The 19,139-nt window shown below is 42.4% G+C and overlaps 2 protein-coding genes across 5 annotated transcripts in view; one reads left to right on the top strand and one right to left on the bottom strand.

Moving 5' to 3' along the window:
• RFC5 (replication factor C subunit 5) overlaps nucleotides 1-4,150 on the bottom strand; it is a gene marked incomplete in the record, with an annotated part of 1,139,084 nt that extends 1,134,934 nt beyond the window's left edge. The window contains 1 exon segment of one of the 2 annotated variants that reach the window (XM_044068297.1): nucleotides 3,966-4,150. In XM_044068297.1, the coding sequence (XP_043924232.1) occupies nucleotides 3,966-4,018 (53 nt within the window). 2 annotated transcript variants of the gene reach the window in all.
• KSR2 (kinase suppressor of ras 2) overlaps nucleotides 1-19,139 on the top strand; it is a 2,556,886-nt gene that overhangs the window by 620,249 nt on the left and 1,917,498 nt on the right. The window lies entirely within an intron of this gene.

Here is a 19,139-nt window from a genome sequence, read left to right as displayed (position 1 = left end):
GGTGAACGGAACTGCCATTTTAAAAATGGACAGAATTTGTCCATTTTATAGATTTCTACCTGTGTTTACAGACACAGGTGTTTCGGCACTTAGCAGCTTTTTATGTTGGCAATACATAATATGGGTGGGGGTGGTTACAATACGTAATCCACGGTGAAGGGTGTTCCTATTCACATTTGACTATTTCCTGTATGCATTCATAAGAGGATTATTATTTTGGACACGAATTAACTACAGGTATACAGTAGTACAGTAAACAAATGTGAAGGTTTGTTACTGTAAATATGTATGGACCTCTGTAATACACTGTTGCTTTCTGGCAAATCAGTAGCTAATCATTAAAGACTGAAGTCAGAACATAATGACAGACAGCTGAGTTTCAGACTTCATACTCTTCAGGTAATTAATGCCAATGTACAAACTGTTATTCTATCAACTTTCTAAGTTTCTAAGAGCAATCTTTACAAATTGTCCCTACTTTTGGGCCTTTGTCCCACTTTTATTCACGGCTTTGTCCAGATATCTTGCTCTCAGAGGTTGACAGGTATGGTCGGTCACACCTACACACACATTATGTGTCCCTCACACAGTAGATCAGGGTTATCCTGTTTACGTCAGTGCCTTCATCACCCTTATACCATTTGCCACTAAGTGAATGTGTGCAATATATTCTCCCGCTTATTCGTGTCAGGACACGTGCATCACGGGCAAGTGTTTGATCCTGGGTAGTAGGTTATGCATGACCACTTAGGGCTGGACAGTGTTGTGCACCTCTAATGCACATTCCAACTTCTGTCCAGATATCTACAGGACTGGACTTTGTGTCTTCCATTCTAATGTTTACACAGGTTACATATCCCATGAGGGATATCCAAAAATTGGACCGATCCACAACAAGAGGAATACTGAACATATTTTTGGAGTTACAAAAATGTGATGAGGTCGTGTGCAATCCTGCAACCGCCTAGGGTGACACTACCTACTACATATGCGTAGTGGTCGCTATGTGTAGCTGTGGTTGCACCAAACCAGTAGGCCAAGTACGACTGGATTTGGTGGACGTTCAGGTACGGGAGCGGGTTGTGTGATGTGGAGGGGATGCTGGGTAGTGCATTATGCATCCAGGTGTGTTGCATTTGTTATGGCCAGTTCCATCCAGGTATGTTGCATTTGTTATGGCCAGTTCCATCAGGACCAATCTGTGGGTATGTGCCGGTGACATATCTATACATTTGTATCACACATTTCAATATTCATCTGTTTGTGGGATTGTGTTCTACAATATAGCCTGTCTGCTTGTATTGCATCTGTTTATACATGTGTTTGTGTTTCTTTCAGTTTCACCCGCTGCTCCCTCATACACCTCCGGTTCACCTATTCTGCATAAGACACAGCATCGCCTTGGAGGATTGTACCATTACCCATCCACCCCACACACACACAGATTCCTCACACCCCATACATCACTACTTTGGTTGCTGGCCCATGACACGAGTAACACATGGAATACCCTACATGTGTCTGGTACCTGTATGGTTGTGTGGACTACCCTGCCATGTTTGCTTTCCACATGCTATACCTCACGCACATAGCTACACGCCCATACTTAACTTTCATTGCATGGCTGGTATACCCGGGTACTACCCGTTCGACTGTGACACATCCTGACAAGTTCAGCTTGTACCGCTGACTTCCGGATTTTGGCAGCCTGTTGTACTCATTGGTAGGATGCCATCTTTTCCTATGTCCAGGATGGGATACATTCCATACACATATCCGACTGTAGTGGACAACACCTCTCCACAGTCGACGGTAGGGTTGCCACCTTTTCAACTGGCCAAAGTGGGACATTTTTGGTACAAACATCACATTTTACAGGCCGACATATACCCACGGTCAGTACACAGAATAGAACTTAGAATTCTTGCCTATATAAAAGCTTATTCTTGTAGCAGTTTAGTTGCTTATTCTGTTTCTTATAACATTTATGTAATTTAGATACAGAAAAACTGTTTAATGCCACTATTACATAAAGTATAGGGAATAATTTTGTCCTATAATCTCAGGACATTTGCCATTTTTACAGGTTTTTGTCAGGACACAACTGCCCAAAGAGGGACTGTCGCTCGCAAAGTGGGAATCCTAGTCGACGGTACAGATAATACTGTTCCTTTCAGCCTATGTGTGTCCTTATTGTTGTAGCTGTTTATATGCTCCTTCTGTTTGGTTTACATGCTTATTCTATTTCCTATCATATTTGGTATGTGAAATACGGACATACCTTTTGTAAGTGACTATTACATGCCTTGTGGGATAGGATTCGGACATACAGTCGCCAGATATCTACATTTCTTGTGTATTTTGTTATGGACACATCTACCCAGCTGTGTACCCTCCCTCACATTATGGGTCAGCTGGTGACCCTCACCATTGGGCTGGACATACCTACTGGCAGCTCACTAACATATGATGCATTTCACTTCCACTTGGTATAGCTATCTACACTGCATTGGACTACGGCCACACGGTCTTACATGTCATTTGTTCGCAGGATAGGGACCCGTTATTCCCTACCATGCATTTATGTTTGCTTCTTCACTTTGTGCTCGCAGGTACTTTCTTGCATGCTTTGCATATGATTCAGTATCCAAGGACACTGACGTGATTACTATCTTGCAACTTTATATGCAAGCATTTTAGGTTGCACATCGACAGCTGCCATTTCCACGCCTCCGTGCGGCACTTCGACACGCCCTATGCACTCGCGCTCCTTTCCTGTGCACGTGGCTGTGTCGGCAGCGCGCCTTCATAAATATGCATTTGGCACTACTGCGCCCTCTTCACGCCGCACGGTCGGCGCAAGCCTAACTCCGGCCTTGCGCAGAGCTTCATGAATCCCGGGGTATATCTATCCCTTCTTTTCCTAAAGATCATTCCTCTTACCCCATTTTCAGATCAGAAATAAAAGCACATTTCAAGACTCTAGGAAAATACAGCTGTTCTTTCTAGTCAACATAAATTAACTTCTTCATATCCTTCTCTCTACATAGCTTGCTCAGACTCTACTTTTGCTTGTAATTCAGCAGGGCAACTCTGATTTCCACTCTGTGTATAATGCATGTACTTATTGTGTTTTATCAATCACTCAGTACATAATGTCATTTATCTATTGCATTATACCCTCAAGCCAACGTGCTTGGCGACCCCTAACCGGGAAAAGCCAAAAGAAGAAAATATAATAATCATATACACCGCATGTTATCATTCATTCTGTATATAATATCACATATCTATTGTGTTTAACCTCGGGCTAAGCCTGAAACATGTCCAATGGGAAGTGCTCTACCCAGGTTAAGAAATTCAAAATAAAACAGCATGAAGACTAAAATACAAAATTCTATTACTTATTATTTCAAAGCACCACACTAACTAGGACTTCGTCTTATTCAACGCAACAAAGTACATCTCTTGAGCAAAACACAGTCATCACTGTATATTATTGCTATAGTGTTTTTCACACGAGAACATCTATATTCCTAATATTTCACACACCCACACATACTTATTTTCCTCAAAAGATGACAAATAAAGAAAAAGTCAAGTAGACATACACAGCAATCATAAAATATAGCATCATACTTTACAAATGCACCTCATTTTGTTGTAAAAAAATCCATGCTCCTCGCTGTTGAAAGTGGAAAGAGTCAATCAAGTATCCACAATTCTTTAACTAGTAACTCATTACAAATGGTACGGAGAATCATAGCAACTAATCAAAATAAACATTTAACCATCCTGTGAACCTTCTAGTTTAAGTTTTAGCAATATTTTGGAGCTACAATGTTAAAATAGGTGGACAATGTGCTTATACACCGACACTAATTCCCTTCCTGCAAACAAAAGCAGTATTTACCATGCAAGTAAGCGAGAAATTATAAAACCACAAAACTCTTAAGTACCCTTACCACGGCAGGTTTTTACTCTGCAAATCTCGCTGTGATTTTCCAGAAGATGACATACTGCTACGTGTGCTAAAAGACACTGAACACAAAACTACATGCAAGTAACGTCAAATCCAAATAAACATAACACAGTTAGGTAAGACGAATTCAGGCGCGAGAGCCTGAGCAGAAGTCGAATAACGCGAGATGTTTTGGGGCCAAACAGATACGCGTTAAAGTTCATTGGACAAGTACTAAGTGGGCGGAGCACAACATGGTCACGTTTATTTAGTGTACATGACCTGGAAGTGGGAAGTCTTTCGCTGGTATTGAAGTTTGTGTTTGAAAGCGTTGTCGAAATTTAGTATGAAGTAGACGAAACAGCTAGACGTAGTAATGTATGTAACTGTATAGTAGGTGTTAGTAAAGTAGTCATGTTAAAAGCTGTTCAGAGTATTACTATTTCACTGCTCAAAAAGAGATGGAAATTAACTTTCAGGGATGATGGAAGATGTGGTGATATTGTCCTCCATTTTTTTAAGAGCGTGTGATCTCGGATGAACTATATTTATAGTCCGGGGACTGCTGATGTACATATCTGACGTCACCCCCTTAAAACACTGTTAATATTTTTACTATACTGGAATTCAATGGTGCAATACTTTGTAAGTGTGCTACAGAGCAGTTTTACCCAAGTCAGAATCCTCGGAACATAGTTAAGGGAGTCAGACGTCGCAAAATTTCGTTCCCACCTTTTCTCGTCCCTAATGTATATTTTTATTTTTTAAAGTATTCGAGTGTAGAAATTAAGAATATTCATTAAAAGCACGACCCCTTCCAATCTGGACAATGTGTCGTGCAAACAGTATGTACTACGTGAACTATTCGTCACAGGTAGGCGTGAATAAATCGTGATCTTAGGTGGTGGTTGCCGCTGTGCGCGTGTGGAGGGGATTTTGAAATCTGATGACATTGTCTAGTTTTATGTAATAAATAGAGGCAGATCAGTGTAATGCATTAGAATAGTGCCTTACCGTCTCGGCTCTGCTGCCCTAGTGGCATAATTACTTGTTACACTGTTTGACGCGTCAAAATTAGTGCCTTCTTAACTTGCTCCATTTCGCCACAAATTGTTCGAATCCGGTATTGGGGGCATTATGATTTTTGTCAACTTCTTAATATAAATATATTTTTTAATATTGCTCTTATAAATTTCGAAAGTTGGTAGAATAACATGTTTAGCATTAACATGCATTTCTGAAGGGTATGAATTCTGTAAATCGAATATCTTTCAGCATTTAGTGACTACAGTCATCAGTGGTTTGCCAGAAAACCTCAACTTTCCTGATTTTGACTCAAATTTTAGCTCTGTCCTTCTTAATCCCTCCTAAAACTTGTGACTTTCGGAGGAAAGGTGGTGAATTATACTCATTAAATAATGACAAAAATGAAGCTATAGATTTATTTCACAAAATGTGTATTAATTAACATTCATTTATTCTGTCAATGTCTCGTGTTAATAGTACTAAAACGTTCTTGATTTTTAAAAGATTTGTCCTTGATTCTGTTGAAATTTCTCCCTGATTGGCTAAGAGCTTTGAGCAGACTAAAAACTATGAGATGAAAATCTGGACAATTGAGAGGTGGGGCTTCGCAATACCTATGGCAGACTCAACAAAGTTCTTTGAGCAATAGGGGAAACTTTTAGAAATACTAAGTATGCAAATAAATTGGGTATGGTGGTTACAAGTAAACACCAGCGAAAAGAAGTTTATGAAGTACCAGTTACATTGATCTTTATAGGATAACAATGCAGACTTGAACAAATTACAAACTTGCAATGCAATAAAAATGAATGTTAGTCAGAACTTAACAATTGAGTCAATGTTTAAGACGCCTCTTGTCCTGCAGTACTACACTGAATGACCGCAAAACTTCTTAGAGTTGCAATCTTTTTCCACATGTATACTGCTATAAAGGGACATGGCAAACCAGTGTTGTTCTGACAAAACAGAGTATGAACGAGACATTGCTTTAGTGGTGGTTTGTCTACAGGATCACAGTCATCACTATCACATTTTTTCTCTCTCCATTTTGAAAGCACGTACTTCAAATATTGTTTTCGCAAAGTTGCTGAACCACTTTTCTTTTTCACTTTTTGTATAAATTTTTTATACGCTGACTTCCACTACAACCACTACCTTCTTTCAGGCTATAAGGTTACATGTTGGGGAACTGTAAGGTATGGGTCCAGAAGTTATATTTAATTTCCAAGATGAGGAGAGTAACAAGTTAACAGTTGTAAGAAAGGGACGTAAAACATATGGAGACAAACATCTGCTATTTTTAAGATGTTTCTTCTTCAAAGGAGTTGGGGTGGACAAGAAACTGCTGACACTGTTAGGACTGAGAGAAAGAATAATTGCATTTGTTTAGTGTGGCAAAGAAATTGTCCGGATAATTTATAACAACTAGGAAACAGACAGTGAGAACCCAAGCTAACTTTGCATAAAGCAATGGCTGTGTGCAAGATGAATGAAATAAAGATAATATTTTTATTGAAGGATTGTCATGGCTGGACTTAATGTAAGTATGATGTACAAAGTATGATGTACAAAGCACGAAGTGAAAGTATGTGATAAATGCAACAACATAACTTGAACTATATCTGGCAAGTCAGTACTATGTATATATCTTTGCCATACAAATATTACATTAAGTAATTTTTATATTTGATTACTGCAGGTTATAATCTTCAGATTTTTTTGCTTCTTGTCTAGCATTATATTGTACTAATTCTGTTATACAACCCATTCGTGTACTACTATATCTGTCTTTGTCTCTAATAACTTTGCTTTTAATGCATACCTTCCTGAATGGCAAACTTTTACAACTTTAACCCAAAGTTTATGACTTTGTAAAATGCAGTGAAGCAACCACAACTGAAGGAAGAGACATTTACAAATTTAAAAAAGTGGCAATGCCTCTTTTTGCAAAGCTGTTTTTCTGTGATTATTAAAGAGCTCTTACAAATACTATTTGGAGTGTTTGCTATGGGTGCATTACTGCATGTATTTTGGCTTTTCCCGGCATTTTTACAAGATGATAATCATTTAGTAAAGAAGGAAGTGAGCAAATTAATAAAATTTAAAAAATCTGATTCCGGGCATGATATTTTGTAAAAATGTAAAGATTTTGGCACCAAATTATTTGACAGGAAAATATCTGCAAATGCTTTAGTTAGACAAACTACCAAGATCCCTTGCACATGGGATAGTGCTACTATGGCTAAGGGTGAGAAATAAAGCAAGATCTTATCTGACTAGAAAAGCTTAGTTATACCCTCCTGAATGGCTTATCAGTATAATTACAGATGTAAAGTAAGACAACTTTAGATAATCTGTTTAGACCTACAAGACCTGAATAAAATAATCAAAAGACAGGCCATTATATTTTCCTAAGAGATGAGGTTGGCAACAATACCCAAGCCAAATATTTTTATTTGATAATTGCCAACCAGGGTTTCCTGCAGATTTAGGCCGGGCCACGCTTGAAGTTATTTACTGTCCATATACTGCCGCAAAGAGAGTTCCTGTTTGACACTTCATTTGACACAGAAGTATTTCTTAAAATGATTGAACAGCCAAAATGTTGATACTGACAAAAAAGTTGAAACCGCCGACACTCTGCTATGCACTTGCCGATTTAATAACCTTTGTGCATGTAGAATTAAAAAAAAATTTTTGCAAGGAAACAAGCCCCTTGTGCCCCCTGCTATTTATATATACTGACTCTGCGATCATACAATATTAGCATGGGGCACATATGTGCCCCACCCCGAGAATTGTCTGAGTTTTCAAACCTGTCTGCTTCATTGATTTGTCAGCTAAAGTGATGTCAACCAAAACCAATCCCTTTAAGCTGTTGTTACCATGAACATATTTAACTGTTGGTTATTTCAAAGGGAAACAAAAAACATGAACTTGGTGGGTCTGGGTGGCAGGATTTTATGATCAAGGCAGGGAAAGTGATTTTACTTGTGAGAGGTAATGAATCCCTCAGTTTACCTTACTGTTGATATGATAGCACAAGAAGACATTCCCCGGGATTCATGAAGCTCAGCGCAAGGCCAGCGTTAGGCTTGCTCTGACCGTGCCGCATGTAGATGGCGCAGTAGTGCCATATGCATATTAATGAAGGCGAGCTGCCGCCAGAGCCACGTGCATAGGAAACGAGCACGAGTGCATGGGGTGTGTCGAAGTGCAGCAGGGAGGTGTGGAAATGTTGGCTGTTGACGTGCAACCTAAAATGCTGAATATTACAGTCTGCCTGCAATAGTAATCACACCTGTAAGTGTCCGTGGATACTGAAACGTTTGCAAAGAATGCAAGACAGTTCTTGCGAACACAAGAAGCAAACACAAATGCATGTTAGCGAATATAGAGTCTCCATTCCTCTAACAAATGACAATTAAAACCGTCTGCCTGTAGCCCAATGCAGTGTACATAGTTATACCAAGTGGAAGTGAAACGCATCATGTTAGAGCGCCAATAATAGCTATGTCTAGCGCAATGGTCAGGGTTACCACCTGTCCCACATTGTGAAGGATAGTACACAGCTGGGCAGTTGTGTCCATACCGAAACCATTCTAAGTGTAAAATATCCTGCGACCGTATGACATAAGTATGTCCCACATCGCATGTAATAGTCACATACAATAGTAATATCCGTATGTAACATACCACGTTACAAGAAATAGAGTAAGCAAGTATACAAAACAGACGGAGTATATAAACTGCTACAACAATAAGCCAACATGTAGGCATAAAACAAAAGTAGTATCTGTAGTACGACCATGGGTATGTGTCGTCTTGTAGAATCTGATTTGTGTCTGAAAAATATCCCATGCTGGCAATATAAAAAGGTGGCAACCCTACCAATGGTCAGAGCAGTCGGCCAGAAATCCGCCCATATGCGGTCCAAGCCGTTTTTGTCAGGATGTGTAAAAGTTGAATGGGTATTACCCGGGTGTACCTACCATGTCATGAAAAAGAAGTACTGGCGTGTATCTATGTGCGTGATGTACAGCATGTGGAAGGTGAAAAATGCCAGGGTATTCCTCACACCCATACAGGTACCTGACATATGTAGTGTATGCAAATGTGTTCTCTTGACTGTGCCATGGGTCATCAACCAAAGAAGGGATGGATGGAGTATCTGGAATATGTGTGTGGGGGTGATGGGTAGTGTTATAATTCACAAAGGTGAGACTGTGTTGGATGCACAATAGGTGAACTGGAGGTGTATGAGGGAGCAGCGTGTGAATCAGAAAGAAACACATAGAACAAGCATACACGTCCGCAATACAACCTGACAGGCCATACTGTAGAACACAATCACACAAACATGTGAATATTAAAATGTGCGATACACATGTACAGAAACGTTACCTGCACATACCCACAGAATGCTCTGGACGGAACTGGGCCATCCAAATGTAACGCAGCTGGATGCATAATTGAATACCCATCATCCCCTCTACAGCACACAACCCGCCCCCATTCCTGAACGTCCACCAAATCCAGCCATACTCGGGTGACTAGCTTGGCGCAGCCATAGCGACACATACTGACCACTACTCATATGTAGTAGGCAGTGTCAGGATTGCAAACTATGTATCCCTTGCATGTAAAACCCTAACATATTTTCGTAAATCCATAAGAATCCTTGTTCAATTTTTGGATATCCCTCATGGGATACTTATCCTATGTAAACAGCAGACCTGATATAACAACACTATGTCCACTCCTGTAGACATCTGGACAGAAGTTGTATGTGCAGTAGTGGTTTACGAAACTGTTCAGCCTGTAGATGGTTATGCAGAACCTACTACCCAGGATCAAACACCTGCCTGTGATGCACGTCTCCCCACAAGAATTATCGAGAGAATATATTGTACACAGTCGCATAGTGGCACTTGGAAATAATGTGATTTAAGGCGCTGACGTAAGCAGGGTACCACCTGACCCACTGTGTGAGGGACAGTCACTGTTTGGGTAGGTGTGTCCTGACCAAGAATGATACAATGGCAAATGTCCTGTGATTGTAGGAAATAACTGTGTGCCATACGTCATGTAACAGTTGCCTAAAACAGTTATTTCTGGATGTACAATACGTAAATCGGACAAGAAACAGAATAAGCAACTAAAGTGCTACAGGAATAGGCTCTCATCTAGGAAAATAATGAATGTTCTAAACCCTGTACTGACCATGGGTATGTGTTGGCCTAAACAATCTGGTGTGTCCAGAATATAGTCCATCCTGGACGTATGTAAATGTGGCAACCCTACCAATGGTCAGAGCATTCGCACAATAACTGGCCAGCCTCTGAATCACCCACAAAACCAGTGACCTTTGGAGGAAAGGTGTTGAATGACCAATGACAGTAAATAAGAGTAATAGACGCATTTAACTGCAGAAAACAAGTATTAATACATATGGCTCTAAGTCTGTCAACACATTTCAAGTTAATAGTACTAATATTGTAGAAGTGTCCGTGATTGTCTCTGATTTGTCATTGCCTTGTCCCTGTCCCTATTACAGAGGTCCGTACACATATGTACACCAACAATCTGTCACATATGTAGACAGTACTATTGCATACCTGTAATGAAGTCATAACTGATGTCCAGAATAATATTCATCGTATATGTGACTGAAATAGTGAAATGTGAATGGAAACACCAGTGGACACAACCTCCCACCCTGTATTATGTAGTGGAACCACCCCCCACACTATATTATGTAGTGCCAACATAGTAATCTGGTGAGAGGTGGCCAAACACCTGCATCTGTAAACACAGGTAAAATGTTAAAATCGGGACCAACTCCATCCATGTGCTAAATCTGACATTAGAAAGGGTCAGGGAAGTTCCGGTCACCAGTCGGACAAGCCTAAACCCGGATCACCACATGATCACCTTGACAATCAAACACATGTATGTGCCAGGACTATAAGCTTTGGAGTTCTGAATATTCTTGGAGTGAGTAAACATGCAGCACAGGTCCAGAGCAGTAGGGAATAGGGAATTTCGTATGTGTAGTACTGCCGTTTTCCCAGCAGGAGAATGGATGCTGCTGTGTAAGTGAAGCGGTGAGGCGTATGTTAGGGTAGCTATGAACCATGGGTATACATATACATGAAGCAGAACACCAATAGTGTAGTGGTTAGAGCATCTGCCTAACGTAAATGCATTCCCGGTTCAAGTACGACTATAGCACATATCACTTTCTTGTGTAATGAATGCCTCTGTGCTGTAACGCCAACATTTAAACACGTAAAGGTGAACGTGTGTTTCGCATGGGGACGTTAACCGGATTCCATCAATCAAAGTGGAACTGTCATAATGAATAAGGCACACCTAAGCACAAAGAAGTGGCAGTAAACATATGTAACTCACAATAAGGATATGCAAGTGCACCTGCGCGTGTGTAAGCAGCTCCCAGCATAAGAAATGTATGTTGTTTTGTTCAGATGTAACTTATATATGTATATATAGCTATATAGATGTGTGTATAGATATATATCCGCAGACATAAAATAAAGAAATACATGAAAAGAAATATATATATATATATATATATATAGAATGAACGCCGAAAGGAGAAAGCATACACATGGGTTGTGAAGGGAATCTAGAGCAACTAAGGTATTATACAGTGCTTGCAGTGTATGTCAGATAAAGCTGCCCAAGAGTGAGCAGAGCACCGCTATTCACACCAGAGGCAGGGTTATACCAGTGGGCATAATATCGTTGAACTGCTACGTCAACATTACACACAGACGGAATGTATTTCATGTTGTGACCACCTACACTTGTAACCCGCAAATGGCCGTAATCTATAACACCAGGAAAGGCACGCATGTGCAAATAATACACAAGGTGGTACAAAATGTGTGTAGGGCCCCTAACGCTCTGGAGAGGGCAATGTGTAAAGGTGTGTAATGGTTGCGATATCATGTGGATAATGGCTGTTACGCGTGGAAACTCAACACGGGTGGGTTGGAGGAACTATGGCTATGCCATTATGGATACAGGTGTGCCAGGGTTGGTTGTGCCGGTTCCAATGGAGCGGCCCGTGTAGGTCAGCTAGTACGTAGGTGCGATTCTCAGCTAGAGCGTCTTCTGCATGGAGACATGCGTGAATGGTCATACCGTCGTTGAAGGTTGTGCGTCAGGGCTGGCAACTATGCACGTAAAAGTCTTATCAGCCAATCAGTAGCGGACCGGAGTTCCGCAGTGGCAACCCCTAACCGGGAAAAGCTGAAAGACACAACAACATGCAGACATCAGTATGTTGACGTATATTCTCTGTAACACATGCACTCCATTTATTGACATAAATAATATGAATGTACACAGACACAAATACAGTAGCAGGCATACTAGGCTGTGTAGACGAGGAATAGGTCAAATGACACTGTATCACATCACACTTAGCGGTACTCCATACACAAAGTGCGACATCTGTCCACTGTATAACGTGCTATATACCGATTACAAGTTAACCGGAGTGAAGTGTCGGTGTCATAATGACTAAGGCCATGGTATGCTGTTGAAGCAGAGATAAAACCCAATACGCATGTGTAAGTGTGTTTGTACGGGAAATGTATTGGTCAACGGACACACAGATGTGTGTGTGTGTGCATATATATATATATATATATATATATATATATATATATACACACACACATACACACACATATACATACATATATATATATATACACACATACAACATTTATTGATATATACACATATACACAATTTAAATATATATATGTCATTGTAGATATACACATGTACATAACTAGTTTACTGTACAGCAAGCAATTACGGGTAACATATGTTCAGACTGGGTATATGTTACTGGGAGGTCCAATAAACAAACGTTTATCCCCCACACCATGCAGCTAGGCCAGTCAGACATACAGACACGCAATAAAGGTAAATACACCGCTGCTTTCCAAACCACAAGCAGGAAAGTACCAGTGGAAGAGATCTTCAAGGTCTACACTTTAAACATGGATAATGGGGTCCCTAGCCGGACACCAAAAATTCACTATACAAGCAGCCTATGGTCATTGAGGCGAGCAGGATGTAGCTGTACACGGAACAGTAGGTTGTACAAGTATGATAACACATGGGTTGACAAGACGTACGACATGTGTCCCGAGATGGGGAGAGTGGGCAGTGTGTAGGGGTGTGTTCATACACCAGCTGCCAGCTGCACTCACAGTAAGTATGAGTCATGAGTGCTGTAGAGGGGTGTCAGGTAGGTGAATCATGGGTATGCAATAATGGGCCTAAGTGTGCAGGTGTCGGTTGGCAGAGATGTAGTAGGCACGCCCAGCGGAAGTAATTAATATTCCTATGTGGGCATTGCTGACGCTCATAACTCCCAAACATGAAGAGCATGTCTACTGGATAGTCTGCAAGCCATTTGGGGAACACACAGGGATTATATCAGTGCCCTGTGCCCAATGATCATGGACGTCCATGATTACGAATCAGAATCCAACACAGTCCTACCTAAACCCCACCAGAACTAGTGATATTAGGTCAACAGATGGCGGAATAGACGTAATGCCTGACAGCATATCTATATATATATATATATATATATATATATATATATATACACATACATACATACATACATATATGTATCCATACATATACAGACACAGAAATATAAATATAATATCATATATATATATATATATATATATATATATATATATATATATGTGTGTTACTGTAGATATACAGACCGGGCATATGCTACTGGGAGGTCCAAGAAACAAACGTTGCCCTCCCACACCGCCCAGCTAGGCCGGTCAGACATACCAACACGCAATAAAGGTGAATACACCGCTGCTTTCAAAAACACCGTCAGGAAAGTACCAGTGTGAGAGATCTGCAAGGTCTACACTTTAAACATGGATAACGGGGTCCCTTGCGGGACACCAATAATTCACTTTACATATGAACCCGTGGTAATCAATGTGAGCAGGATGTACCTGTACACAGAACAGTAGGTTGTGCAAGTCTGATAACACATGGTTTGACAGAATGTACGACATGTGTCCCGAGACGGGGAGTGTGTGCAGTGTGTAGGGGTGTGTTCATACCCCAGCTGCGCTCACAGTAAGTATGAGTCATGAGTGCTGTAGAGGGGTGTCAGGTAGGGGAATCATGGGTATGCCATAATGGGCATAAGTGTGCAGGTGCTGGTTGGCAGAGATGTATTAGGCACGCCCCGTGGAAGTAATTAATATTCCTGTGTGGGCATAGCAGACGCCTATACCTCCCACACCTGAAGAGCACATCTACTGGATAGTCCGTAAACCATTGGGGGAACACATAGGGACTATAACAGTGCCTTGTACCTGATTAGCATGGACATCCATGATTACGAATCAGAATGTAACACAGTCCTAACTAAACACTTCCAGAACTAGTACGTTTAGGTGGACAGGTGGTGGAATACACGTAATGATTAATGAATACATGTATGAGTCATGTACAGCATGTACCTCGACAAATGTGAATGAATACATATGCCCTGTGACTGTCAATGTGTCAGGTTAATAGAACCAATCAACTAAATGTGTCCCTCAGGGTGTTATGCAGTGTCCCTGATACAAGTGTTCATTCTCCCCCATTCATATGTGAGGTCTGCTAGTGACGGAAAGCGCATATTCCGCCGACCACCGTAGGCAGATGATAGCATAATAGTGTGGAGTTACCACCTGTCCGCCTTTGTGAGGAACACTCTACTCTGGGCAGTTGTGTCCTGCAAAATGAATGTTACGGCACATGGCCTGTGATATCGGGAAAAGAGTTCATATATTGTGTGTAGTGGTGTCATAAAATGATATTGTTGTATCTGAAACAGGTACATGAACATGTTATAGGAAACAGTGTTAGCAACTATAATGCTACAATAATAACCTTAACGTATGCAAATTGGTGAAGTAGTCAGTATACTACTGGCTGTGGGTATGTGTTGCCTTGCCAAATGTGACAGCTCTACATATAGGTCCTATAGGGCTGCCACCTTTCCAAATGGCCAAAGTGGGAGTTGCTCTGTAGAAATGTCAGACGTACCAGGTCAGAACATACCTACAGCCATGCATAGTGCAGACGTATACATAGTCGCACAAATCAAAGCTTAGTCTAGCAGCAGTCAAGTTGCTTATGCTACTTCGTCGCACAAATCAAAGCTTAGTCTAGCAGCCGTCAAGTTGCTTATGCTACTTCACATAACATATCGACGTGTCATGTATACAATAACCGTTACATGCAACTATTACAGACACGTAGAATATAATATTGTCCTGTAATCGGGACATTAGCTATGGCTAGAGTATTGTCGCATGACACATATGCCTAATGAGGGACTGTCCCATGCAAAGTGGGAAAGGTGTTACGCCTAGAATATGGACAATCTAAAAGGTGGAAATCTTACAATAGGTATGCGGTAGCATGACCCGGCCGAGAGATGCGTTTCCCAAAACACATTTACATGTCAGCATTGCAGAGTATCAGTTCCCATGTATCAGCCAGATGGCAGCAGATTGTATGAGGAAGATGCATATCATATGATGACGTCACTGGACAGGCCGCCGAGTCTGTACAGTCGAACGCCTGCCGTTGCCTAATGTTTAGCCATACCCGGTACTGTAATCATGTAGTCCGATGTAATAGGCATCACAAGGGATCGCGCCCACCCAGTGTGAGTGACAAATGGAAGCACCAATGTCGGTGCACGTGCAAGTGAGTGAGCGAGCGGGTGTACGCTTGTTTGTCTACCAGTATGCGAGTATTGCACTGTTAAAGAAATGTGGAGTCTAAACAAGTATAAGGAGCTGTAACCAGAGGTCAGCAGTGCTTAACAATGTGCAAACCCACGCACAACTGCTCCCACCGGCTGGAATGTGCCTTACCCACTCCGTATCCAAGGGCGTTATTCTGGACGAAAACAAAGAACCGTCCTTTGCATGTGTTGGTAGCAATACCCTGCGCACACAGCTCATGTGAATTGCCAATACACCATGGCATATATACAGACAATAGACAGTACCACACACATACCATACAGCACAGTCATCCAACAGTATAGCAAGGTACTGGCAGATATGTCCGGACCACTGGTGTTTGTAGACCTGGCCGTTCTGTTTTTCAGTGTGTGAGCATGCCCAGTATGACTGTTACGCATGTTGTCGACTGACATTACCGTCATACCATCATGTTTTTGAGCATGCCCACTATGGTCAACTGGATCGCATGTGTGTCATGTCCATGTAGTCAGTACTGTGTTGCCGATCCCTGCGTTGTACACCGACAGGTGGCACGCTGTATCTGCAGGGTAGCTAACGGTCATGTGGCATTGACTGTTGCAACATTTCTGCACAGCGTGGGGGGACATTCAACTGCATCCACAGTCCTACACAGCACCGGGGGTGGTGCACCTGACTCTCACATGTGTACGTTGGAAGGGGGGCACAGCTGAAAGTTGTACACATTTGCGACTACTGTACTGGTATGCCAGGTACGCCATTTCAGTGTGTGTACCTACCTAAATTGCTGGTTGGAGGCATACCAGTGTACGTCAGATCCTAGCTTGAATTACCAGCATAGTGGTTTCAGACGTCCTAGCCTTCACAACCTGCATCCAACTGCCTGGCCTGCTGTAGTCTGTGTGTGTGTTTGTGGGGGTTGGGGTCATCCATTGGGCATCTCCAGAGGCCATTGTATAGAATTTCCCTGTAGTGGTCTACACCTGTCCAGCTGTATGCGACTTGTGTGGGCTGTATGGACAGACATGATGTTCAGCCCATAACCTGCAGTGGGTTAGGACACCCTGTGTACTACTGGCTACTATTGTGACCCCGGTTTGTGCTACAGATGTTGTGGTGCCACTATGGACGTGCACTGTTTGCTGCCCTAACAGTCGGCCACCAGATTCCCTTGTATGCTCACATCCATACCATAGCTACAGGTAAATAGACATTCTAATATAATTGCCAATTGGTAGGTTGATTGACTTTCCTTGGGGGTGTTCCAGAGTTGAGGATGGTGCTGGAGGGCTGCCTATGTTGGATGCACACATTGCACTTCCTGTACATGGCTGAGCACAGGTAGTGTCATGTTTGGCATCCCTTGTACTGTCTGTGCGAGTCAGAGAGGGTGAAATTCCCTGGGTACCTACTGTGTCAGTGCATATGCCATGTGTTGCCTCCTTGCCAAGGGCAGGTCATACTGTGCATGTCTCCTTTCACCGACTGCATCCAGCTCAGGTAGTTCCTCCTCCAAGTCACACTGTGCCTGTACAGGCCTTGGCATTGGTGGGGGGCTGTTTGGCCATGCCCCATGCTGTTCCTGCTGCAACTGTTACCACAGGATCAGATTGTGTAGCATAGCACATACCATAACAATTTGTGTGCATGTAGCTGGTGAATACTGCAAGGGTCCATCGGATGTGTCCAGACACCAGAACTGTGACCTCAGCATCCCAAATACACTCTCAATTATATGTCTTGCCTGTGCGTGTGCCTCAGAATGGTGTAGTTGTTCAGGTGTGTGTGCATTGCTGATGGGTGTCATCAGCCATGACTCCAGTGGTTACCCAGCATTCCCCACTATGTGACTATAGGAAATGTCCATATTGCCAAAGGTGTGGTACAGCTGCGTCAGATGCCATATATTGGAATTGTCATAGCTTCCAGGACAGACAGCACACACATTCAGTTTAATGCCCTGTCCATCGCATACTGCCTAGCTGTTGGAGGGTATGCCCCTGCAGTGACTGTAGGCCCTACCCCGCTCACCGGGTGATGCTTTGATTTGTATGTGCGTGCAGGCTGTAGCACCCAGTACCTCAGGGTAGTCTGCCATTTGGTGGGAGAGACACATATTACTGGCCAACAAAGCACATGTGTTGAGGACATGTACGTGTTCACTGGCACGTGGTGACATGGCATCTGCGAACTGGTGCAATACTCTGGATGCAGATGCCTGTGAGATCCCCATGATATCCCCAGTTGTGCATTGGGAGGTACCTGTGGCTAGTATACCTAGGCCAACACATACCTTGGTATTCACTGGGATGGGTTACCCTCGGCCTGTTCGATGTGTCAGGTGTGGCCGGCGCAGTTCACCAAGCTGCTGTAGGAGGTCTCTGTCCACCCCATAGTGCTCCATTATCACCAGGCCATGTAGCCCCTGGTAGGTTACCCTGGGTCTGTAAAGAGTTCTGTCACCTCACTAAGGGTTGTTCGGCAGCATTCACATCCTCACCACCCTGAGCCTCTTGCACATGTTGGTCCATGTTGCCTGCTGCAGCCCTTCTCATTTGGTTGGATTGTGTCGAGAAATGTCCCCGCATGTATACACCGGTGGTGTAGAGTGTGGGAGAAACCTGTGTGTATGGTGCTTGGTCACTTTACCGTAGTGGTCATGGGCGGGCTGGCCATGTAATCTGCTGATTGTGCTAATTATCACCTGTCTGTGCAGCCTGTTCACCTTGACTACTCCACTACTGCTGCTGTTCTTCCCAGTTTCACCAGGCATGTATAGACACACCCCTAGCTTAGGCGTGCTAAGGCAGGAGCAATCCCAAGGCACAGAGCTCCAGTGTACGTACAGTATGCCTAAAACCCCACCCATGCCTTCACCTATATTCCAGTCCTGCACCCGGCTATCTACACACATACATTTTTGGGATCTGCATCACACCCTGGGGATAAACGGGATTCACTATTGTCAACCTCATTTGCATAGTATTGTCTTCTAATGCATAGTCATATGACCCATACTGATCCTCCAAATTAATAACCACTGCTTACTGTTGCTCAGATCCGCACACAACTGGCTAAAGGTGACTTACTATCACCGTATTCGATGTCCCTTGTTTTTCCCATCAAAAAAATAATCAGTCTCTACATGACTAGAACCCAGGACCCTGTACACCACAGATGATGCACTTTACCACTAAGCCGTGGCAGATATACATACATCTGAGGTGATCACGTACAAATCAGCCAGCACAGACACTCAATAGTGCTAATGTCCATATATATATATATATTCTTCACTCTTTATAAAATACCTTCTGTTCATATTTATT

The sequence above is a fragment of the Protopterus annectens genome, chromosome 4.part0, assembly GCF_019279795.1.
Source record: "Protopterus annectens isolate FY-2018-M chromosome 4.part0, PAN1.0, whole genome shotgun sequence".
Taxonomy (NCBI): Eukaryota; Metazoa; Chordata; order Ceratodontiformes; family Protopteridae; genus Protopterus; species Protopterus annectens.
Note: the sequence above shows the minus strand (reverse complement) of the source record. Positions and strands in the feature narration are given on the sequence as shown.